The following is a 27406-nucleotide window of genomic DNA, read 5'->3' as shown; positions in this document are numbered from 1 at the left end:
AGTCCCGAGGAAATTCAGTCAGTGTACGCACACACACAGTCCCTGGGAAATCCAGTCAGTGTACACACAGTCCCTGGGAATCCAGTCAGTGTACACACAGTTCCTGGGAAATCCAGTCAGTGTACACACAGTCCCTGGGAAATCCAGTCAGTGTACACGCAGTCCCTGGGAAATCCAGTCAGTGCACACACAGTCCCTGGGAAATCCAGTCAGTGTACACACACACACGGTCCCTGGGAAAAAGTCAGTGTACACACAGTCCCTCGGAAATCCAGTCAGTGTACACAGACACAGTCCCTCCGAAATCCAGTCAGTGTACACACACACAGTCCTGGGGAAATCCAGCCAGTGTGCACACAGTCCCTCGGAAATCCAGTCAGTGTACATGCAGTCTCTGGGAAATCCAGTCAGTGGACACACACACAGTCCCGGGGAAATCCAGCCAGTGTGCACACAGTCCCTGCGAAATCCAGTCAGTTTACACGGAGTCCCTGGGAAATCCAGTCAGTGTATACACACGTAGTCCCTGGGAAACCCAGTCAGTGTACACACACACACACACACACAGTCCCTGGGAAATACAGTCAGTGTACACACACACAGTCCCTGGGAAATCCAGTCAGTGTACACACAGTCCCTGGGAAATCCAGTCAGTGTACACACCGTCCCTGGGAAATTCAGTCAGTGTATACGCACACACGGTCCCTGGGAAATCCAGTCAGTGTACACACACACGCAGTCCCTAGGAAATCCAGTCAGTGTACACACACACACAGTCCCTGGGAAATCCAGTCAGTGCACACACAGTCCCTGGGAATCCAGTCAGTGTACACACAGTCCCTGGGAAATCCAGTCAGTGCACACACACACACACACACACACACACACACACACACACACACACAGTCCCTGGGAAATCCAGTCAGTGTACACACAGTCCCTGGGAAATCCAGTCTGTGTACACACACACATGGTCCCTGGGAAATCCAGTCAGTGTACACACAGTCCCTCGGAAATCCAGTCAGTGTACACAGACACAGTCCCTCCGAAATCCAGTCAGTGTACACACACACAGTCCCGGGGAAATCCAGCCAGTGTGCACACAGTCCCTGGGAAATCCAGTCAGTGTACACGGAATCCCTGGGAAATCCAGTCAGTGTGCACACATACACATACAGTCCCTGGGAAATCCAGTCAGTGTACACACAGTTCCTGGAAAATTCAGTCAGTGTACACAAACACACACAGTCCCTGGGTAATCCAGTCAGTGTACACACAGTCCCTGGGAAATCCAGTCAGTATACACACACACACGGTCGATAGGAAATCCAGTCAGTGTACACACACACATACAGTCTCTGGGAAATCCAGTCAGTGTACACACACAGTCCCTGGGAAATCCAGTCAGTGTACACACACACATACAGTCTCTGGGAAATCCAGTCAGTGTACACACACACAGTCCCTGGGAAATCCAGTCAGTGTACACACACACATGGTCCCTGGGAAATCCAGTCAGTGTACACACATACACAGTCCCTGGGAAATCCAGTCTGTGCACACACACACAGTCCCTGGGAAATTCAGTCAGTGTACACACAGTCCCTGGGAAATCCAGTCAGTGTACATAGACACAGTCCCTGGGAAATCCAGTCAGTGTACATGCGGTCCCTGGGAAATCCAGTCAGTGTACACACAGTCCCTGGGAAATCCAGTCAGTGTACACATACACAGTCCCTGGGAAATCCAGCCAGTGTACACACAGTCCCTGGGAAATCCAGTCAGTGTACACGGAGTCCTTGGGAAATCCAGTCAGTGTACACACACACACACAGTCCCTGGGAAATCCAGTCAGTGTACACACACACACGGTCCCTGGGAAAAAGTCAGTGTACACACAGTCCCTCGGAAATCCAGTCAGTGTACACAGACACAGTCCCTCCGAAATCCAGTCAGTGTACACACACACAGTCCTGGGGAAATCCAGCCAGTGTGCACACAGTCCCTCGGAAATCCAGTCAGTGTACATGCAGTCTCTGGGAAATCCAGTCAGTGGACACACACACAGTCCCGGGGAAATCCAGCCAGTGTGCACACAGTCCCTGCGAAATCCAGTCAGTTTACACGGAGTCCCTGGGAAATCCAGTCAGTGTATACACACGTAGTCCCTGGGAAACCCAGTCAGTGTACACACACACACACACACACACAGTCCCTGGGAAATACAGTCAGTGTACACACACACAGTCCCTGGGAAATCCAGTCAGTGTACACACAGTCCCTGGGAAATCCAGTCAGTGTACACACCGTCCCTGGGAAATTCAGTCAGTGTATACGCACACACGGTCCCTGGGAAATCCAGTCAGTGTACACACACACGCAGTCCCTAGGAAATCCAGTCAGTGTACACACACACACAGTCCCTGGGAAATCCAGTCAGTGCACACACAGTCCCTGGGAATCCAGTCAGTGTACACACAGTCCCTGGGAAATCCAGTCAGTGCACACACACACACACACACACACACACACACACACACACACACAGTCCCTGGGAAATCCAGTCAGTGTACACACAGTCCCTGGGAAATCCAGTCAGTGTACACACACACACGGTCCCTGGGAAATCCAGTCAGTGTACACACAGTCCCTGGGAAATTCAGTCAGTATACACGCACACACGGTGCCTGGGAAATCCAGTCAGTGTGCACACACGCAGTCTCTGGGAAATCCAGTCAGTGTGCACACACACACGGTCCCTGGGAAATCCAGTCAGTGTGCACACACACACACGCTCCCTGGGAAATCCAGTCAGTGTACACACACACACACACAGTCCCTGGGAAATCCAGTCAGTGTACACGCACACACGGTGCCAGGGAAATCCAGTCAGTGTACACACACGCAGTCCCTGGGAAATCCAGTCAGTGTGCACACACACATGGTCCCTAGGAAATCCAGTCAGTGTACACACAGTCCCTCGGAAATCCAGTCAGTGTACACAGACACAGTCCCTGGGAAATCCAGTCAGTGTACACAAACACATACAGTTCCTGGGAAATCCAGTCAGTGTACACACAGTCCCTGGGAAATCCAGTCAGTACACACACACACACGGTCCCTGGGAAATCCAGTCAGTGTACACACACACACAGTCCCTGGGAAATCCAGTCTGTGTACACACATTCATGGTCCCTGGGAAATCCAGTCAGTGTATACACATACACAGTCCCTGGGAAATCCAGTCAGTGTACACACACACACGCAGTCCCGAGGAAATTCAGTCAGTGTACGCACACACACAGTCCCTGGGAAATCCAGTCAGTGTACACACAGTCCCTGGGAATCCAGTCAGTGTACACACAGTTCCTGGGAAATCCAGTCAGTGTACACACAGTCCCTGGGAAATCCAGTCAGTGTACACGCAGTCCCTGGGAAATCCAGTCAGTGCACACACAGTCCCTGGGAAATCCAGTCAGTGTACACACACACACGGTCCCTGGGAAAAAGTCAGTGTACACACAGTCCCTCGGAAATCCAGTCAGTGTACACAGACACAGTCCCTCCGAAATCCAGTCAGTGTACACACACACAGTCCTGGGGAAATCCAGCCAGTGTGCACACAGTCCCTCGGAAATCCAGTCAGTGTACATGCAGTCTCTGGGAAATCCAGTCAGTGGACACACACACAGTCCCGGGGAAATCCAGCCAGTGTGCACACAGTCCCTGCGAAATCCAGTCAGTTTACACGGAGTCCCTGGGAAATCCAGTCAGTGTATACACACGTAGTCCCTGGGAAACCCAGTCAGTGTACACACACACACACACACACAGTCCCTGGGAAATACAGTCAGTGTACACACACACAGTCCCTGGGAAATCCAGTCAGTGTACACACAGTCCCTGGGAAATCCAGTCAGTGTACACACCGTCCCTGGGAAATTCAGTCAGTGTATACGCACACACGGTCCCTGGGAAATCCAGTCAGTGTACACACACACGCAGTCCCTAGGAAATCCAGTCAGTGTACACACACACACAGTCCCTGGGAAATCCAGTCAGTGCACACACAGTCCCTGGGAATCCAGTCAGTGTACACACAGTCCCTGGGAAATCCAGTCAGTGCACACACACACACACACACACACACACACACACACACACAGTCCCTGGGAAATCCAGTCAGTGTACACACAGTCCCTGGGAAATCCAGTCTGTGTACACACACACATGGTCCCTGGGAAATCCAGTCAGTGTACACACAGTCCCTCGGAAATCCAGTCAGTGTACACAGACACAGTCCCTCCGAAATCCAGTCAGTGTACACACACACAGTCCCGGGGAAATCCAGCCAGTGTGCACACAGTCCCTGGGAAATCCAGTCAGTGTACACGGAATCCCTGGGAAATCCAGTCAGTGTGCACACATACACATACAGTCCCTGGGAAATCCAGTCAGTGTACACACAGTTCCTGGAAAATTCAGTCAGTGTACACAAACACACACAGTCCCTGGGTAATCCAGTCAGTGTACACACAGTCCCTGGGAAATCCAGTCAGTATACACACACACACGGTCGATAGGAAATCCAGTCAGTGTACACACACACATACAGTCTCTGGGAAATCCAGTCAGTGTACACACACAGTCCCTGGGAAATCCAGTCAGTGTACACACACACATACAGTCTCTGGGAAATCCAGTCAGTGTACACACACACAGTCCCTGGGAAATCCAGTCAGTGTACACACACACATGGTCCCTGGGAAATCCAGTCAGTGTACACACATACACAGTCCCTGGGAAATCCAGTCTGTGCACACACACACAGTCCCTGGGAAATTCAGTCAGTGTACACACAGTCCCTGGGAAATCCAGTCAGTGTACACACAGTCCCTGGGAAATCCAGTCAGTGTACACATACACAGTCCCTGGGAAATCCAGCCAGTGTACACACAGTCCCTGGGAAATCCAGTCAGTGTACACGGAGTCCTTGGGAAATCCAGTCAGTGTACACACACACACAAACAGTCCCTGGGAAATCCAGTCAGTGTACACACACACATGGTTCCTGGGAAATCCAGTCAGTGTACACACACGGTCCCTGGGAAATCCAGTCAGTGTACACTCACACACGGTCCCTGGGAAATCCAGTCAGTGTACACACAGTCCCTGGGAAATCCAGTCAGTGTACACACACACATGGTTCCTGGGAAATCCAGTCAGTGTACACACACGGTCCCTGGGAAATCCAGTCAGTGTACACTCACACACGGTCCCTGGGAAATCCAGTCAGTGTACACACAGTCCCTGGGAAATCCAATCAGTGTACACACACACACGGTCCCTGGGAAATCTAGTCAGTGTACACACACACACGGTCCCTGGGAAATCCAGTCAGTGTATACACACACACACAGTCCCTGGGAAATCCAGTCAGTGTACACACAGTCTCTGGGAAATTCAGTCAGTGTACACGCACACACGGTGCCTGGGAAATCCAGTCAGTGTACACACAAGCAGTCTCTGGGAAATCCAGTCAGTGTGCACACACACACGGTCCCTGGTAAATCCAGTCAGTGTACACACACACACGGTCCCTGGGAAATCCAGTCAGTGTGCACACACACATGGTGCCTGGGAAATCCAGTCAGTATACACACACACACACGCTCCCTGGGAAATCCAGTCAGTTTACACACACACATGGTCCCTGGGAAATCCAGTCAGTGTACACACATACACAGTCCCTGGGAAATCCAGTCTGTGCACACACACACAGTCCCTGGGAAATCCAGTCAGTGTACACATACACAGTCCCTGGGAAATCCAGCCAGTGTACACACAGTCCCTGGGAAATCCAGTCAGTGTACACGGAGTCCTTGGGAAATCCAGTCAGTGTACACACACACACAAACAGTCCCTGGGAAATCCAGTCAGTGTACACACACACATGGTTCCTGGGAAATCCAGTCAGTGTACACACACGGTCCCTGGGAAATCCAGTCAGTGTACACTCACACACGGTCCCTGGGAAATCCAGTCAGTGTACACACAGTCCCTGGGAAATCCAATCAGTGTACACACACACACGGTCCCTGGGAAATCCAGTCAGTGTACACACACGGTCCCTGGGAAATCCAGTCAGTGTACATAGACACAGTCCCTGGGAAATCCAGTCAGTGTACATGCGGTCCCTGGGAAATCCAGTCAGTGTACACACGGTCCCTGGGAAATCCAGTCAGTGTACATAGACACAGTCCCTGGGAAATCCAGTCAGTGTACATGCGGTCCCTGGGAAATCCAGTCAGTGTACACACAGTCCCTGGGAAATCCAGTCAGTGTACACATACACAGTCCCTGGGAAATCCAGCCAGTGTACACACAGTCCCTGGGAAATCCAGTCAGTGTACACGGAGTCCTTGGGAAATCCAGTCAGTGTACACACACACACAAACAGTCCCTGGGAAATCCAGTCAGTGTACACACACACATGGTTCCTGGGAAATCCAGTCAGTGTACACACACGGTCCCTGGGAAATCCAGTCAGTGTACACTCACACACGGTCCCTGGGAAATCCAGTCAGTGTACACACAGTCCCTGGGAAATCCAATCAGTGCACACACACACACGGTCCCTGGGAAATCCAGTCAGTGTACACACAGTCCCTGGGAAATCTAGTCAGTGTACACACACACACGGTCCCTGGGAAATCCAGTCAGTGTATACACACACACACAGTCCCTGGGAAATCCAGTCAGTGTACACACAGTCCCTGGGAAATTCAGTCAGTGTACACGCACACACGGTGCCTGGGAAATCCAGTCAGTGTACACACACACACGGTCCCTGGGAAATCCAGTCAGTGTGCACACACACACGGTGCCTGGGAAATCCAGTCAGTATACACACACACACGGTCCCTGGGAAATCCAGTCAGTGTGCACACACACACGGTGCCTGGGAAATCCAGTCAGTATACACACACACACACGCTCCCTGGGAAATCCAGTCAGTGTACACACACACACGGTCCCTGGGAAATCCAGTCAGTGTGCACACACACACGGTGCCTGGGAAATCCAGTCAGTATACACACACACACAAATTCCCTGGGAAATCCAGTCAGTGTACACACACACACGCTCCCTGGGAAATCCAGTCAGTGTACACACACACACAAATTCCCTGGGAAATTCAGTCAGTGCACACACAGTCCCTGGGAAATTCAGTCAGTGTACACGCACACACGGTGCCTGGGAAATCCAGTCAGTGTAGACACACACGCAGTCCCTGGGAAATCCAGTCAGTGTACATACACACGCAGTCCCTGGGAAATCAAGTGAGTGTACACACACACACAGTCCCGGGGAAATCCAGCCAGTGTGCACACAAGTCCCTGGGAAATCCAGTCAGTGTACACACAAGTCCCTGGGAAATCCAGTCAGTGTACACGGAGTCCCTGGGAAATCCAGTCAGTGTACACACACACAGACCCTGGGAAATCCAGTCAGTGTACACACAGTCCCTGGGAAATCCAGTCAGTGTACACACACACACGGTCCCTGGGAAATCCAGTCAGTGTACACACATACACAGTCCCTGGGAAATCCAGTCTGTGCACACACACACAGTCCCTGGGAAATTCAGTCAGTGTACACACAGTCCCTGGGAAATCCAGTCAGTGTACATAGACACAGTCCCTGGGAAATCCAGTCAGTGTACATGCGGTCCCTGGGAAATCCAGTCAGTGTACACACAGTCCCTGGGAAATCCAGTCAGTGTACACATACACAGTCCCTGGGAAATCCAGCCAGAGTGCACACAAGTCCCTGGGAAATCCAGTCAGTGTACACGGAGTCCCTGGGAAATCCAGTCAGTGTACACACACACACACAAACTGTCCCTGGGAAATCCAGTCAGTGTACACATACACAGTCCCTGGGAAATCCAGTCAGTGTACACACAGTCCCTGGGAAATCCAGTCAGTGTACACATACACAGTCCCTGGGAAATCCAGCCAGAGTGCACACAAGTCCCTGGGAAATCCAGTCAGTGTACACGGAGTCCCTGGGAAATCCAGTCAGTGTACACACACACACACACACAAACAGTCCCTGGGAAATTCAGTCAGTGTACACACACACATGGTTCCTGGGAAATCCAGTCAGTGTACACACACACACACACGGTCCCTGGGAAATCCAGTCAGTATACACACACACACGGTCCCTGGGAAATCCAGGCAGTGTACACACAGTCCTTGGGAAATCCAGTCAGTGTACACACACACATGGTTCCTGGGAAATCCAGTCAGTGTACACACACGGTCCCTGGGAAATCCAGTCAGTGTACAATCACACACGGTCCCTGGGAAATCCAGTCAGTGTACACACAGTCCCTGGGAAATCCAATCAGTGTACACACACACACGGTCCCTGGGAAATCCAGTCAGTGTACACACAGTCCCTGGGAAATCTAGTCAGTGTACACACACACACGGTCCCTGGGAAATCCAGTCAGTGTATACACACACACACAGTCCCTGGGAAATCCAATCAGTGTACACACAGTCCCTGGGAAATTCAGTCAGTGTACACGCACACACGGTGCCTGAGAAATCCAGTCAGTGTACACACAAGCAGTCCCTGGGAAATCCAGTCAGTGTGCACACACACACGGTGCCTGGGAAATCCAGTCAGTATACACACACACACACGCTCCCTGGGAAATCCAGTCAGTGTACACACACACACAAATTCCCTGGGAAATCCAGTCAGTTTACACACACACATGGTCCCTGGGAAATCCAGTCAGTGTACACACATACACAGTCCCTGGGAAATCCAGTCTGTGCACACACACACAGTCCCTGGGAAATTCAGTCAGTGTACACACAGTCCCTGGGAAATCCAGTCAGTGTACATAGACACAGTCCCTGGGAAATCCAGTCAGTGTACATGCGGTCCCTGGGAAATCCAGTCAGTGTACACACAGTCCCTGGGAAATCCAGTCAGTGTACACATACACAGTCCCTGGGAAATCCAGCCAGTGTACACACAGTCCCTGGGAAATCCAGTCAGTGTACACACAGTCCCTGGGAATTCCAGTCAGTGTACACACACACACAAACAGTCCCTGGGAAATCCAGTCAGTGTACACACACACATGGTTCCTGGGAAATCCAGTCAGTGTACACACACGGTCCCTGGGAAATCCAGTCAGTGTACACTCACACACGGTCCCTGGGAAATCCAGTCAGTGTACACACAGTCCCTGGGAAATCCAATCAGTGTACACACACACACGGTCCCTGGGAAATCCAGTCAGTGTACACACAGTCCCTGGGAAATCTAGTCAGTGTACACACACACACGGTCCCTGGGAAATCCAGTCAGTGTATACACACACACACAGTCCCTGGGAAATCCAGTCAGTGTACACACAGTCCCTGGGAAATTCAGTCAGTGTACACGCACACACGGTGCCTGGGAAATCCAGTCAGTGTACACACAAGCAGTCCCTGGGAAATCCAGTCAGTGTGCACACACACACGGTCCCTGGTAAATCCAGTCAGTGTACACACACACACGGTCCCTGGGAAATCCAGTCAGTGTGCACACACACACGGTGCCTGGGAAATCCAGTCAGTATACACACACACGCTCCCTGGGAAATCCAGTCAGTATACACACACACACACAAATTCCCTGGGAAATCCAGTCAGTGTACACACACACATGGTCCCTGGGAAATCCAGTCAGTGTACACACATACACAGTCCCTGGGACATCCAGTCTGTGCACACACACACAGTCCCTGGGAAATTCAGTCAGTGTACACACAGTCCCTGGGAAATCCAGTCAGTGTACATAGACACAGTCCCTGGGAAATCCAGTCAGTGTACATGCGGTCCCTGGGAAATCCAGTCAGTGTACACACAGTCCCTGGGAAATCCAGTCAGTGTACATAGACACAGTCCCTGGGAAATCCAGTCAGTGTACATGCGGTCCCTGGGAAATCCAGTCAGTGTACACACAGTCCCTGGGAAATCCAGTCAGTGTACACATACACAGTCCCTGGGAAATACAGCCAGTGTACACACAGTCCCTGGGAAATCCAGTCAGTGTACACGGAGTCCTTGGGAAATCCAGTCAGTGTACACACACACACAAACAGTCCCTGGGAAATCCAGTCAGTGTACACACACACATGGTTCCTGGGAAATCCAGTCAGTGTACACACACGGTCCCTGGGAAATCCAGTCAGTGTACACTCACACACGGTCCTTGGGAAATCCAGTCAGTGTATATACACACACACAGTCCCTGGGAAATCCAGTCAGTGTACACACAGTCCCTGGGAAATTCATTCAGTGCACACGCACACACGGTGCCTGGGAAATCCAGTCAGTGTACACACAAGCAGTCCCTGGGAAATCCAGTCAGTGTGCACACACACACGGTCCCTGGTAAATCCAGTCAGTGTACACACACACACGGTCCCTGGTAAATCCAGTCAGTGTACACACACACACGGTCCCTGGGAAATCCAGTCAGTGTGCACACACACACGGTCCCTGGTAAATCCAGTCAGTGTACACACACACACGGTCCCTGGGAAATCCAGTCAGTGTGCACACACACACGGTCCCTGGTAAATCCAGTCAGTGTACACACACACACGGTGCCTGGGAAATCCAGTCAGTATACACACACACACACGCTCCCTGGGAAATCCAGTCAGTGTACACACACACAAATTCCCTGGGAAATCCAGTCAGTGTACACACACACACGCTCCCTGGGAAATCCAGTCAGTGTACACACAGTTCCTGGAAAATCCAGTCAGTGTACACGCACACACGGTCCCTGGGAAATCCAGTCAGTGTACACACACACATACAGTCTCTGGGAAATCCAGTCAGTGTACACACACACAGTCCCTGGGAAATCCAGTCAGTGTACACACACACACGGTCCCTGGGAAATCCAGTCAGTGTGCACACACACACGGTGCCTGGGAAATCCAGTCAGTATACACACACACACGGTGCCTGGGAAATCCAGTCAGTGTACACACACACACAAATTCCCTGGGAAATCCAGTCAGTGTACACACACACACGCTCCCTGGGAAATTCAGTCAGTGCACACACAGTCCCTGGGAAATTCAGTCAGTGTACACGCACACACGGTGCCTGGGAAATCCAGTCAGTGTAGACACACACGCAGTCCCTGGGAAATCCAGTCAGTGTACATACACACGCAGTCCCTGGGAAATCAAGTGAGTGTACACACACACACAGTCCCGGGGAAATCCAGCCAGTGTGCACACAAGTCCCTGAGAAATCCAGTCAGTGTACACACAAGTCCCTGGGAAATCCAGTCAGTGTACACGGAGTCCCTGGGAAATCCAGTCAGTGTACACACACACAGACCCTGGGAAATCCAGTCAGTGTACACACACACACAGTCCCTGGAAAATCCAGTCAGTGTACACACAGTTCCTGGAAAATCCAGTCAGTGTACACACACACACGGTCCCTGGGAAATCCAGTCAGTGTACACACACACATACAGTCTCTGGGAAATCCAGTCAGTGTACACACACACAGTCCCTGGGAAATCCAGTCAGTGTACACACACACACGGTCCCTGGGAAATCCAGTCAGTGTACACACATACACAGTCCCTGGGAAATCCAGTCTGTGCACACACACACAGTCCCTGGGAAATTCAGTCAGTGTACACACAGTCCCTGGGAAATCCAGTCAGTGTACATAGACACAGTCCCTGGGAAATCCAGTCAGTGTACATGCGGTCCCTGGGAAATCCAGTCAGTGTACACACAGTCCCTGGGAAATCCAGTCAGTGTACACATACACAGTCCCTGGGAAATCCAGCCAGTGTGCACACAAGTCCCTGGGAAATCCAGTCAGTGTACACGGAGTCCCCGGGAAATCCAGTCAGTGTACACACACACACACAAACAGTCCCTGGGAAATCCAGTCAGTGTACACACACACACGGTCCCTGGGAAATCCAGTCAGTGTACACATATACACAGTCCCTGGGAAATCCAGTCTGTGCACACACACACAGTCCCTGGGAAATTCAGTCAGTGTACACACAGTCCCTGGGAAATCCAGTCAGTGTACATAGACACAGTCCCTGGGAAATCCAGTCAGTGTACATGCGGCCCCTGGGAAATCCAGTCAGTGTACACATACACAGTCCCTGGGAAATCCAGCCAGTGTACACACAGTCCCTGGGAAATCCAGTCAGTGTACACGGAGTCCTTGGGAAATCCAGTCAGTGTACACACACACACACACACAGAGTCCCTGGGCAATCCAGTCAGTGTACACACACACATGGTTCCTGGGAAATCCAGGCAGTGTACACACAGTCCCTGGGAAATCCAGTCAGTGTACACACACACACGGTCCCTGGGAAATCCAGTCAGTGTGCACACACACACAGTCCCTGGGAAATCCAGTCATTGCACACACAGTCCCTGGGAAATTCAGTCAGTGTACACACACACACGGTGCCTGGGAAATCCAGTCAGTGTACACACACGCAGTCCCTGGGAAATCCAGTCAGTTGCACACACACACGGTCCCTGGTAAATCCAGTCAGTGTGCACAAATACACGGTCCCTGGGAAATCCAGTCAGTGTGCACACACACACGGTCCCTGGTAAATCCAGTCAGTGTACACACACACACGGTCCCTGGGAAATCCAGTCAGTGTGCACACACACACGGTCCCTGGGAAATCCAGTCAGTATACACACACACACACGCTCCCTGGGAAATCCAGTCAGTGTACACACACACACACAATCACTGGGAAATCCAGTCAGTGTACACACAGTCCCTGCGAAATCCAGTCAGTGCACACGGAGTCCCTGGGAAATCCAGTCAGTGTACACACACGCAGTCCCTGGGAAACCCAGTCAGTGTACACACACACACACACACACACACACACACACACACACACACACACACACACACACAGTCCCTGGGAAATACAGTCAGTGTGCACACACACATAGTCCCTGGGAAATCCAGTCAGTGTACACACAGTCCCTGGGAAATCCAGTCAGTGTACACCCCGTCCCTGGGAAATTCAGTCAGTGTATACACACACACGGTCCCTGGGAAATCCAGTCAGTGTACACACAGTTCCTGGAAAATCCAGTCAGTGTACACACAGTCCCTGGAAAATCCAGTCAGTGTACACACACACACTGGGAAATCCAGTCAGTGTACACACAGTCCCTGGGAAATCCAGTCAGTGCACACACACACACACACACACACACACACACACACACACACACACACACACACACACACACAGTCCCTGGGAAATCCAGTCAGTGTACACACAGGCCCTGGGAAATCCAGTCAGTGTACACACACACACGGTCCCTGGGAAATCCAGTCAGTGTACACACACACACACAGTCCCTGGGAAATCCAGTCAGTGTACACAGACACAGTCCCTCGGAAATCCAGTCAGTGTACATGCAGTCTCTGGGAAATCCAGTCAGTGTACACACACACAGTCCCGGGGAAATCCAGCCAGTGTGCACACAGTCCCTGGGAAATCCAGTCAGTGTACACGGAGTCCCTGGGAAATCCAGTCAGTGTGCACACATACACATACAGTCCCTGGGAAATCCAGTCAGTGTACACACACACACACAGTCCCTGGGAAATCCAGTCAGTGTACACACAGTTCCTGGAAAATCCAGTCAGTGTACACAAACACACACAGTCCCTGGGAAATCCAGTCAGTGTACACACAGTCCCTGGGAAATCCAGTCAGTATACACACACACACACGGTCCCTGGGAAATCCAGTCAGTGTACACTCACACATGCAGTCTCTGGGAAATCCAGTCAGTGTACACACACACAGTCCCTGGGAATATCCAGTCAGTGTACACACACATACACGGTCCCTGGGAAATCCAGTTAGTGTACACACACACACGGTCCCTGGGAAATCCAGTCAGTGTACACACAGTTCCTGGGAAATCCAATCAGTGTACACTCACACACGGTCCCTGGGAAATCCAGTCAGTGTACACACAGTCCCTGGGAAATCCAGTCAGTGTACACACATACACAGTCCCTGGGAAATCCAGTCAGTGTACACACAGTCCCTGGGAAATCCAGTCAGTGTACATCGACACAGTCCCTGGGAACTCCAGTCAGTGTACACACATACACAGTCCCTGGGAAATTCAGTCAGTGTACACACAGTCCCTGGGAAATCCAGTCAGTGTACATAGACACAGTCCCTGGGAAATCCAGTCAGTGTACACACACACGCAGTCCCTGGGAAATCCAGTCAGTGTATATACACACACACACACACACACACACACACACACACACACACACACACACACACACAGTCCCTGGGAAATCCAGTCAGTGTGCACACACACACGGTCCCTGGGAAATCCAGTCAGTGTACACACACACACGGTCCCTGGGAAATCCAGTCAGTGTAGACACACACACACAGTCCCTGGGAAATCCAGTCAGTGTACACACAGTCCCTGGGAAATCTAGTCAGTGTACACACACACACGGTCCCTGGGATATCCAGTCAGTATACACACACACACACGCTCCCTGGGAAATCCAGTCAGTGTATACACACACACACACACACAGTCCCTGGGAAATCCAGTCAGTGTACACACACACATGGTTCCTGGGAAATCCAGTCAGTGTACACACACACACACGGTCCCTGGGAAATCCAATCAGTGTACACACACACACGGTCCCTGGGAAATCCAGTCGGTGTATACACACACACACAGTCCCTGGGATATCCAGTCAGTGTACACACAGACACAGTCCCTGGGAAATCCAGTCAGTGTGCACACACACACAGTCCCTGGGAAATCCAGTCAGTGCACACACAGTCCCTGGGAAATTCAGTCAGTGTACACACACACGGTGCCTGGGAAATCCAGTCAGTGTACACACACGCAGTCCCTGGGAAATCCAGTCGGTGTGCACACACACACGGTCCCTGGTAAATCCAGTCAGTGTGCACACACACACGGTTCCTGGGAAATCCAGTCAGTGTGCACGCACACACGGTCCCTGGGAAATCCAGTCAGTATACACACACACACACGCTCCCTGGGAAATCCAGTCAGTGTACACACACACACACAATCTCTGGGAAATCCAGTCAGTGTACACACAGTCTCTGGGAAATTCAGTCAGTGTACACGCACACACGGTGCCTGGGAAATCCAGTCAGTGTACACTCACACACGGTCCCTGGGAAATCCAGTCAGTGTACACACAGTCCCTGGGAAATCCAATCAGTGTACACACACACACTGTCCCTGGGAAATCCAGTCAGTGTACACACAGTCCCTGGGAAATTCAGTCAGTGTACATGCACACACGGTGCCTGGGAAATCCAGTCAGTGTGGACACACAAGCAGTCCCTGGGAAATCCAGTCAGTGTGCACAAACACACGGTCCCTGGGAAATCCAGTCAGTGTACACACACACACGGTCCCTGGGAAATCCAGTCAGTGCGCACACACACACGGTCCCTGGGAAATTCAGTCAGTGTGCACACACACACGATCCCTGGGAAATCCAGTCAGTATACACACACACGCGCTCCCTGGGAAATCCAGTCAGTGTACACACACACACACGGTCCCTGGTAAATCCAGTCAGTGTACACACACACACGGTCCCTGGGAAATTCAGTCAGTGTGCACACACACACGGTCCCTGGGAAATCCAGTCAGTATACACACACACGCGCTCCCTGGGAAATCCAGTCAGTGTACACACACACACACATTCCCTGGGAAATCCAGTCAGTGTACACACAGTCCCTGGGAAATCCAGTCAGTGTAGACACACACGCAGTCCCTGGGAAATCCAGTCAGTGTGCACACACACATGGTCCCTGGGAAATCCAGTCAGTGTACATACACACACAGTCCCTGGGAAATCCAGTCAGTGTACACACACACACACACACACACACACACACACACACACACAGTTTCTGGGAAATCCAGTCAGTGTACACACAGTCCCTGGGAAATCCAGTCAGTGTACACACACAATCAGTCCCTGGGAAATCCAGTCAGTGTACACACAGTCCCTGGGAATCCAGTCAGTGTACACACAGTTCCTGGGAAATCCAGTCAGTGAACACACAGTCCCTGGGAAATCCAGTCAGTGTATACGCAGTCCCTCAGAAATCCAGTCAGTGTACACACAGTCCCTGGGAAATCCAGTCAGTGCACACACACACACGGTCCCTGGGAAATCCAGTCAGTGTACACACAGTCCCTCGGAAATCCAGTCAGTGTACACACACACAGTCCCGGGGAAATCCAGCCAGTGTGCACACAGTCCCTGGGAAATCCAGTCAGTGTACACGGAGTCCCTGGGAAATCCAGTCAGTGTGCACACAGACACATACAGTCCCTGGGAAATCCAGTCAGTGTACACACACACACACAGTCCCTGGGAAATCCAGTCAGTGTACACACAGTTCCTGGAAAATCCAGTCAGTGTACACAAACACACACAGTCCCTGGGAAATCCAGTCAGTGTACACACAGTCCCTGGTAAATCCAGTCAGTGTACACTCACACACGGTCCCTGGGAAATCCAGTCAGTGTGCACACACACACGGTCCCTGGGAAATCCAGTCAGTGTACACACACACAGTCCCTGGGAAATCCAGCCAGTGTACACACAGTCCCTGGGAAATCCAGTCAGTGTACACACAGTCCCTGGGAAATTCAGTCAGTGTGTACGCACACACGGTCCCTGGGAAATCCAGTCAGTGTACACACACACGCAGTCCCTGGGAAATCCAGTCAGTGTACACACACACACAGTCCTTGGGAAATCCAGTCAGTGGACACACAGTCCCTGGGAAATCCAGTCAGTGTACACACACACAGTCCCTGGGAAATTCAGTCAGTGTACACACAGTCCCTGGGAAATCCAGTCAGTGTACACACATACACAGACCCTGGGAAATTCAGTCAGTGTACACACAGTCCCTGGGAAATCCAGTCAGTGTACATGCAGTCCCTGGGAAATCCAGTCAGTGTACACACAGTCCCTGGGAAATCCAGTCAGTGTACACACAGTCACTGGGAAATCCAGTCAGTGTACACAGACACAGTCCCTGGGAAATTCAGTCAGTGTACACGCAGTCCCTGGGAAATCCAGTCAGTGTGCACACACACAGTCCCTGGGAAATTCAGTCAGTGTACACACAGTTCCTGGAAAATCCAGTCAGTGTACACACAGTTCCTGGAAAATCCAGTCAGTGTACACAAACACACACAGTCCCTGGGAAATCCAGTCAGTGTACATGCAGTCCCTGGGAAATCCAGTCAGTGTACACAAACACACACAGTCCCTGGGAAATCCAGTCAGTGTACACACAGTCCCTGGTAAATCCAGTCAGTGTACACTCACACACGGTCCCTGGGAAATCCAGTCAGTGTGCGCACACACACACGGTCCCTGGGAAATCCAGTCAGTGTACACACACACATACACACACACACAGTCCCTGGGAAATCCAGCCAGTGTACACACAGTCCCTGGTAAATCCAGTCAGTGTACACACAATCCCTGGGAAATTCAGTCAGTGTGTACGCACACACGGTCCCTGGGAAATCCAGTCAGTGTACACACACACGCAGTCCCTGGGAAATCCAGTCAGTGTACACACACACACAGTCCTTGGGAAATCCAGTCAGTGGACACACAGTCCCTGGGAAATCCAGTCAGTGTACACACACACAGTCCCGGGGAAATCCAGTCAGTGTACACACACAGACACAGTCCCTGGGAAATCCAGTCAGTGTACACACAGTCCTTGGGAAATCCAGTCAGTGTACACACACACACGGTCCCTGGGAAATCCAGTCAGTGTACACCCAGTCCCTCAGAAATCCAGTCAGTGTGCACAGACACAGTCCCTGGGAAATCCAGTCAGTGTACATGCAGTCCCTGGGAAATCCAGTCAGTGTCCACACAGTCCCTGGGAAATCCAGTCAGTGTACACACAGTCCCTGGGAAATCCAGTCAGTGTACACAAACACACACAGTCACTGGGAAATCCAGTCAGTGTACACAGACACAGTACCTGGGAAATCCAGTCAGTGTACATGCAGTCCCTGGGAAATCCAGTCAGTGTACACACACACAGTCCCTGGGAAATTCAGTCAGTGTGCACACACACACAGTCCCTGGGAAATTCAGTCAGTGTACACACAGTCCCTGGGAAATCCAGTCAGTGTACACACATACACAGACCCTGGGAAATTCAGTCAGTGTACACACAGTCCCTGGGAAATCGATTCAGTGTACACACACACATGGTCCCTGGGAAATCCAGTCAGTGTACATACACACACAGTCCTTGGGAAATCCAGTCAGTGTACATACACACACACAGTCCCTGGGAAATCCAGTCAGTGTACACACACACACAGTCCCTGGGAAATTCAGTCAGTGTACACACAGTCCCTGGGAAATCCAGTCAGTGTACACACATACACAGACCCTGGGAAATTCAGTCAGTGTACACACAGTCCCTGGGAAATCCAGTCAGTGTGCACACACACAGTCCCTGGGAAATCCAGTCAGTGTACACACAGTTCCTGGAAAATCCAGTCAGTGTACACACAGTTCCTGGAAAATCCAGTCAGTGTACACAAACACACACAGTCCCTGGGAAATCCAGTCAGTGTACATGCAGTCCCTGGGAAATCCAGTCAGTGTACACACATACACAGACCCTGGGAAATTCAGTCAGTGTACACACAGTCCCTGGGAAATCGATTCAGTGTACACACACACATGGTCCCTGGGAAATCCAGTCAGTGTACACACACACACAGTCCCTGGGAAATCCAGTCAGTGTACACACACACACACACAGTCCCTGGGAAATCCAGTCAGTGTACACACACACACGGCCCCTGGGAAATCCAGTCAGTGTGCACACACACACACACACACACAGTCCCTGGGAAATCCAGTCAGTGTACACACACACACAGTCCCTGGGAAATCCAGTCAGTGTGCACACACACACTCCCTGTGAAATACAGCACACACACAGCACAATAAACACTCTCCCTCTCACTGCTTCGCACTGACCTTCACCAGATGCAGGTTGAGCCTGGAGCAGGCCGCTCGAACCACCATGGTCTTCCCACTACCACTCGGGCCCCACAGCAGCACACCACATGGCCCATCGAGTACTGGAGGCCTGAGGAGATACGGGAGAACCGTGAGGGCACATCCTCTACACTGTCCCATCAAACACTCCCAGGGCAGGTACAGCACGGGGTTAGATACAGAGTAAAGCTCCCTCTACACTGTCCCATCAAACACTCCCAGGGCAGGTACAGCACGGGGTTACATACAGAGTAAAGCTCCCTCTACACTGTCCCATCAAACACTCCCAGGGTAGGTACAGGGGATTAGATACAGAGTAAAGCTCCCTCTACACTGCCCCATCCAACACTCCCACGGCAGGTACAGGGGGTTAGATACAGAGTAAAGCTCCCTCTACACTGTCCCATCAAACACTCCCAGGGTAGGTACAGAGGGTTAGATACAGAGTAAAGCTCCCTCCACACTGTCCCATCAAACACTCCCAGGGCATGTACAGGGGGTTAGATACAGAGTAAAGCTCCCTCTACACTGTCCCATCCAATACTCTCAGGGCAGGTACAGGGGGTTAGATACAGATTAAAGCTCCCTCCTACACTGTCCCATCAAACACTCCCAGGGCAGGTACACGGGGTTAGATACAGAGTAAAGCTCCCTCTACACTGTCCCATCAAACATTCCCAGGGCAGGTACAGAGAGTTAGATACAGAGTAAAGCTCCCTCTACACTGTCCCATCAAACACTCTCAGGGCAGGTACAGCACGGGTTAGATACAGAGAAAAGCTCCCTCCACACTGTTCCATCAAACACTCCCAGGGTAGGTACAGGGGGTTAGATACAGAGTAAAGCTACCTCCACACTGTCCCATCAAACACCACCAATGCAGGTGCAGGGGGTTAGATACAGAGTAAAGCTCCCACTACACTGTCCCATCAAACACTCCCAAGGCAGATACAGGGGGTTAGATACAGAGCAAAGCTCCCTCTACACTGTCCCATCAAATACTCCCAGGGCAGGTACAGCACGGGTTAGATACAGAGTAAAGCTCCCTCTACACTGTCCCATCAAATACTCCCAGGGCAGGTACAGCACGGGGTTAGATACAGAGTAAAGCTCCCTCTACACTGTTCCATCAAACACTCCCAGGGTAGGTACAGGAGGTTAGATACAGAGTAAAGCTCCCTCCACACTGTCCCATCAAACACCACCAGTGCAGGTACAGGGGGTTAGATACAGAGTAAAGCTCCCTCTACACTGTCCCATCCAATACTCCCAGGGCAGGTACAGGGGGTTAGATACAGAGTAAAGCTCCCTCTACACTGTCCCATCCAATACTCCCAGGGCAGGTACAGGGGGTTAGATACAGAGTCAAGCTCCCTCTACACTGTCCCATCAAACACTCCCAGGGTAGGTACAGGGGGTTAGATACAGAGTAAAGCTCCCTCTACAATGTCCCATCAAACACTCCCAGCGCAGGTACAGGGGGTTAGATACAGAGTAAAGCTCCCTCTACACTGTCCCATCAAACACTCCCAGGGCAGGTACAGGGGGTTAGATACAGAGTAAAGCTCCCTCTACACTGTCCCATCCAATACTCCCAGGGCAGGTACAGGGGGTTAGATACAGAGTAAAGCTCCCTCTACACTGTCCCATCAAACACTCCCACGGCAGGTACAGGGGGTTAGATACAGAGTAAAGCTCCCTCTACATTGTCCCATCAAACATTCCCAGGGCAGGTACAGAGGGTTAGATACAGAGTAAAGCTCCCTCTACACTGTCCCATCAAACACTCCCAGGGTAGGTACAGGGGGTTAGATACAGAGTAAAGCTCCCTCTACACTGTCCCATCAAACACTCCCATAGAAGATACTCGGTGTTAGATACAGAGTAAAGCTCCCTCTACACTGTCCCATCAAACACTCCCAGGGCAGGTACAGGGGGTTAGATACAGAGTAAAGCTCCCTCTACACTGTCCCATCAAACACTCACTGGGCAGGTACAGGGGGTTAGATACAGAGTAAAGCTCCCTCTACACTGTCCCATCCAATACTCCCAGGGCAGGTACAGCACGGGTTAGATACAGAGTAAAGCTCCCTCTGCACTGTCCCATCAAACACTCCCAGGGCAAGTACAGCATGGGGTTAGATACAGAGTAAAGCTCCCTCTACACTGTCCCATCAAACACTCCCAGGGCAGGTACAGGGGGTTAGATACAGAGTAAAGCTCCCTCTGCACTGTCCCATCAAACACTCCCAGGGCAGGTACAGCACGGGTTAGATACAGAGTAAAGCTCCCTCTGCACTGTCCCATCAAACACTCCCAGGGCAAGTACAGCATGGGGTTAGATACAGAGTAAAGCTCCCTCTACACTGTCCCATCAAACACTCCCAGGGCAGGTACAGGGGGTTAGATACAGAGTAAAGCTCCTTCTGCACTGTCCCATCAAACACTCCCAGGGCAAGTACAGCACGGGTTAGATACAGAGTAAAGCTCCCTCTACACTGTCCCATCAAACACTCCCAGGGCAGGTACAGCATGGGGTTAGATACAGAGTAAAGCTCCCTCCACACTGTCCCATCAAACACTCCCAGGGCAAGTACAGCACGGGTTAGATACAGAGTAAAGCTCCCTCTACACTGTCCCATCAAACACTCCCAGGGCAGGTACAGCATGGGGTTAGATACAGAGTAAAGCTCCCGCTGCACTGTCCAATCAAACACTCCCAGGGCAGGTACAGCACGGGGTTAGATACAGAGTAAAGCTCCCTCTGCACTGTCCCATCAAACACTCCCAGGGCAAGTACAGCACGGGTTAGATACAGAGTAAAGCTCCATCTACACTGTCCCATCAAACACTCCCAGGGCAGGTACAGGGGGTTAGATACAGGGTGAAGCTCCCTCTACACGGACAGGATGGCTACTAACCCACTGTGCAGGTAGGGCTGGATGATGTTACAGAGTGTGTCCACAATGCTGCTGAGTCCAGGGGGGGATGTGCTGTCCCAGAATTGATGACACTCAGAAGAACGAACACGGGGGACGTAGCTGTTAGCACAACCGTCCTGAAAGAGATACCAAAAATATCAACACACACTGGGCAGCCTCCCACACGGTCAATTCCCGCACCATCAGCCAAGTGATGCAAGGTGTCAGCAACAGTGCTATCACCAATAACCAGCAAGGCACAAGTCAGGAGTGTGATGGAACACTCTCCACTTGCCTGGATGAGTGCAGCTCCAACAACACTCGAGAAGCTCGACACCATCCAGGACAAAGCAGCCGCTTGATGGTCACCCCATCCACCACCTTCAACATTCACTCCCTCCACCACCGGCGCACCGTGGCTGCAGTGTGCACCATCTACAAGATGCACTGCAGCAACTCGCCAAGGCTTCTTCAGCAGCACCTCCCAAACCCGCGACCTCTACCATCTAGAAGGACAAGGGCAGCAGGTGCATGGGAACACCACCCCCTCCACGTTCCCCTCCCAGTCACACACCATCCCGACTTGGAAATATATCGGCCGTTCCTTCATCGTCGCTGGGTCACAATCCTGGAACTCCCTCCCTAACAGCACTGTGGGAGCACCGTCACCACACGGACTGCAGCGGTTCAAGAAGGCGGCTCACCACCACCTTCTCAAGGGGCAGTTAGGGACGGGCAATAAATACTGGCCTTGCCAGCGACGGTCACAGCCCAGGAATGAAGAAAAAACAACATAGAGACGAGAACTAGATTGTACTGGAGAGATTACAGAGGAGATTTACCAGGATGTTGCCAGGAATGGAGAATCTTAGCTATGAGGCAAGATTGGATAGGCTGGGTTTGTTTTCCTTGGAACAGAGGAGGTTGATGGTAGACCTGACTGAGGTGTATAAAATTCTGAGGGGCCTGGATAGAGTGGATAGGAAGGACCTGTTTCCCTTGGCAGAGGGGTCAACAACCAGGAGACATAGATTTAAAGTAATTGCGGGGAGGATTAGAGGGGATTTGAGGGGAAATGTCTTCACCCAGAGGGAGGTGGGGGTCTGGAACTCACTGTCTGAAAGGGTGGTAGAGGCAGAAACCCTCACCACATTTAAACAGTACTTAGACGTGCACCTGAAGTGTCGTAACCTACAGGGCTACGGACCGAGAGCTGGAAAGTGGGATTAGACTGGATCTTTCTCAGCCGGCACGGAAACGATGGACTGAAATGGCCTCCTTCCGTGCTGTAAGTTCCTATGATTCTATGGGAACTGTGCACAGTGCTCCAAGTGTTGTCTAACCCAGGTATATGGAGACCAGAACTGTGCACAGTGTTCCAAGTGTTGTCTAACCAAGGTATATGGAGACCAGAACTGTGCACGGTGCTCCAAGTGTTGTCTAACCAAGGTATATGGAGACCAGAACTGTGCACGGTGCTCCCAGTGTGGTCTAACCCAGGTATATGGTGACCAGAACTGTGCACGGTGCTCCAAGTGTTGTCTAACCAAGGTATATGGAGACCAGAACTGTGCACGGTGCTCCCAGTGTGGTCTAACCCAGGTATATGGTGACCAGAACTGTGCACAGTGCTCCACGTGTGGTCTAACCCAGGTATATGGAGACCAGAACTGTGCACAGTGCTCCACGTGTGGTCTAACCCAGGTATATGGAGACCAGAACTGTGCACAGTGCTCCAAGTGTGGTCTAACCCAGGTATATGGTGACCAGAACTGTGTACAGTGCTCCACGTGTGGATTAATCCAGGTATATGGAGACCAGAACTGTGTACAGTGCTCCACGTGTGGATTAATCCAGGTATATGGAGACCAGAACTGTGTACAGTGCTCCACGTGTGGATTAATCCAGGTATATGGTGACCAGAACTGTGCACAGTGCTCCACGTGTGGTCTAACCCAGGTATATGGAGACCAGAACTGTGCACAGTGCTCCAAGCGTGGACTAAGCAGACCGGGGTCAAGCAGGGCTGTGTCATCGCACCAACCCTCTTCTCGATCTTCCTTGTTGCCATGCTCCATCTCACCCTCAGCAGCTCCCCGCTGGAGTGGAGCTAAATTACGGGACAAACGGGAATCTGTTCAACCTCCGCCACCTCCAGGCCAGATCCAAGGCCGTCCCATCCTCCGTCATCGAACTACAGTACGCGGGCGACACTTGTTCGGCCGAACTCCAAGCCATCGTCAACACCTTCACCGAGATGTATGAGAGAATGGGCCTTACATTAAACATCCGTAAGACAAAGATCCTCGCCAAACCTGCCCTGCCACACAGCACTGCCCCCCGGTTATCAAAATCCATGACGAGGCACTGGACAACGCGGACTATTTTCCATACCGCGGGAGCCTACTAGCAACAAGGGCAGACATCGATGACGAGGTCCAACACCGCCTCCAGTGCGCCGGTGCAGCCTGAGGAAGAGAGTGTTTGAAGATCAGGACCTCAAACCCGGCACCAAGATCATGGTCTACAGAGCAGTGGTGAAACCCACCCTCCTGTATGGCTCAGAGACATGGACTATGTACAGCAGGCACCTCAAAACACTGAAGTACCACCGACACTGCCTGCGCAAGATCCTGCAAATCCATTGGCAGGATAGACACACTGTCAGTGTTCTCTATCAGGCCAACATTCCCAGCATCGAAGCACTGACCACACTCGACCAGCTCCGCTGGGCAGGGCCACATTGTCCGCATGCCCGAGACTCCCAAAGCAAGCGCTCTACTCGGAACTCCGATACGGTAAGCGAGCCCCAGGTGGGCAGAGGAAACGTTTCAAGGACACCCTCAAAGCCTCTCTGTTAAAATGCAACATCCCCACTGACACCTGGGAGTCCCTGGCCCAAGACTGCCCTAAGTGGAGGAAAAGCATCCGGGAGGGCGCTGAGCACCTCGAGTCTCCTCGCCGGGAGCAAGCTGAAACCAAGCGTAGACAGCGGAAGGAGCGCACGGCAACCCAGGCACCCCATCACCCATCCCTCCAACCACCGTCTGCCCCACCTGTGACAGATACTGTAGGTCTCACATCGCACTCTTCAGTCACTGGAGAACTCATTTTTAGTGTGGAAGCAAGTCATCCTCGACTCTGAGGGACTGCCCAAGAAGGAAGCAAGGAAGCAAGAACTGTGCACAGTGCTCCCAGTGTGGTCTAACCCAGGTATATAGAGACCAGAACTGTGCACGGTGCTCCCATTGTGGTCTAACCCAGGTATATAGAGACCAGAACTGTGCACAGTGCTCCAAGTGTGGTCTAACCCAGGTATATAGAGACCAGAACTGTGCACAGTGCTCCATGTGTGGTCTAACCCAGGTATATGGTGACCAGAACTGTGCACAGTGCTCCCAGTGTAGTCTTACCCAGGTATATAGAGACCAGAACTGTGCACAGTGCTCCCAGTGTGGTCTAACCCAGGTATATGGAGACCAGTACTGTGCACAGTGCTCCCAGTGTGGTCTAACCAAGGTATATGGTGGCCAGTACTGTGCACAGTGCTCCCAGTGTGGTCTAACCAAGGTATATGGTGGCCAGTACTGTGCACAGTGCTCCCAGTGTGGTCTAACCCAGGTATATGGTGACCAGTACTGTGCACAGTGCTCCCAGTGTGGTCTAACCAAGGTATATGGAGACCAGTACTGTGCACAGTGCTCCCAGTGTGGTCTTGTGGATATGTGAAAATGTATAAGCAATAAAAACAGTGAAGTGAACCGGATATTAAATGTATACAGACATTAAAGTCGAGAAGTTGAGAACGTGGGAATTATATAGGGACAGTATAAGCTAACAAAGAATTCATGGTGGAATAGCCATGACATCTCGGACTCGAGACTGCGAAATGTTACAACACTAACACAGATTGAAACAAAACCCACAGCTTGCAGAAAAACCTCAAGGTCTTATTAAATCATCTTATTAACTTGAAACATTAACAGAAGGTCTTTGTTTAAAATCAGACCATACTTAGGTCGGCTTATGAGTGGACAAAGGGAAAGAGGGATCAAAAGGGATAGGCTGAACTAGGATGTCACTCTAGCCCTATCTTGTTATCTTTTACCGAAAATGTATAACCGTCGTCCCTTTACAATGTAACGTCACTTTGTCCGTAGGAAGTATGTACGCTCTATCGAGAGAGTATTCCTTCTGTCTGATAAGGTCCTCGATTGGGATTTGCTTTTTAAATAAAAGCTTGCTTTGTTTAAAGCACAAGCGGTATTTGACTCAGTGATTTCACTGAACCAGATTGAGGGAAAAGAATCCAGGAATCAACATTTGGTGTCAGAAGTGGGATCTCAACGGACGACTGCCGAAAACTTGCGAATTAAGAGCCGGACTAGCCTTGCACGAGACGAGGGGAAAGTGGCCACTGGAGTGAGTATACTTTCAATACTGCTCCAGTTTCCCCCGGTTTCAAAAGTCTGAGGAAAGTTTAGCCACTCGCTGGTTCTCAGGTAGTGTCTGAACGAGATCCAGGACAATCTGGTGAATACCTTTCAAACTTAGAATAGGGATAGAGATAGGGAAATTGCGCGGTGACGCAAACCAAGCGGCGACTCGGAAAGATAGGTTAGAATAGGTAAGTCTGCCTGGGTTCGAGGCCCAGAGCCTGCCTGGGTTCGAGGTCCAGTGTCTGTGTGGGTTCGAGGCCCAAGTAAAACCGCGCGGCAACGCGGAGAGAGAGAGAGAATCGCGCGAACCGTGTAGGGAAACGCGGAGGTTAGGGAATTACGTAAAATTAAGCTGCGGGACTGTGTAAATTTTAAATTGTACTTACGCCAGGTACAGCGTCGATCTTGTATATCATTTGGTCCGCCTAGGCTCTGGGTAAGATAAGAAACCACCACAGGGCGACGTGGAGACAATCAGGTCTAATTAGGACCCTGATCCAACGTCCGGCGACACAGGATGGGTAATTTAGATAAAACTACGAATTCCCTGAAAGGTCATGGATCCAAAAATTAATAGGAAAGAAGAGAGACTCTTGTGAACGTCTGTTTTAAATGAGAAATGTTTGTGTGATTTTTACTGTGAAAAAAAAAAGGCGGGGTGTTGTGGTTTGTTTTAGCTCCACCCACTATTTCAAACAGAATGAAAGTTTTCTTAACCCTTCGTAGTGTTGTCCTGTATGTGGGAAGTTTAAGAGTGTGACCCTTATTGAATTACAAAGTTTGAATCGGGATTTGGAGATATTCAGAG

General features: G+C 51.3%; 1 protein-coding gene across 1 annotated transcript in view; it reads right to left on the bottom strand.

Annotated features, from left to right (window-relative positions):
• The window catches only part of LOC139243076 (peroxisomal ATPase PEX6-like), a 78748-nt gene that overhangs the window by 31438 nt on the left and 19904 nt on the right, over positions 1-27406 (bottom strand). The window contains exons 5-6 of the mRNA XM_070870670.1: positions 22160-22296; positions 19218-19329 (exon numbers count right to left, since the gene is read on the bottom strand). Of these exons, the coding sequence (XP_070726771.1) occupies positions 19218-19329; positions 22160-22296 (249 nt within the window). The remainder of the gene's footprint in view (positions 1-19217; positions 19330-22159; positions 22297-27406) is intronic.

The sequence above is a fragment of the Pristiophorus japonicus genome, unplaced genomic scaffold (assembly GCF_044704955.1).
Source record: "Pristiophorus japonicus isolate sPriJap1 unplaced genomic scaffold, sPriJap1.hap1 HAP1_SCAFFOLD_160, whole genome shotgun sequence".
NCBI classification, from domain to species: Eukaryota; Metazoa; Chordata; class Chondrichthyes; family Pristiophoridae; genus Pristiophorus; species Pristiophorus japonicus.
This window is presented reverse-complemented; position numbering and strand designations above follow the sequence as displayed.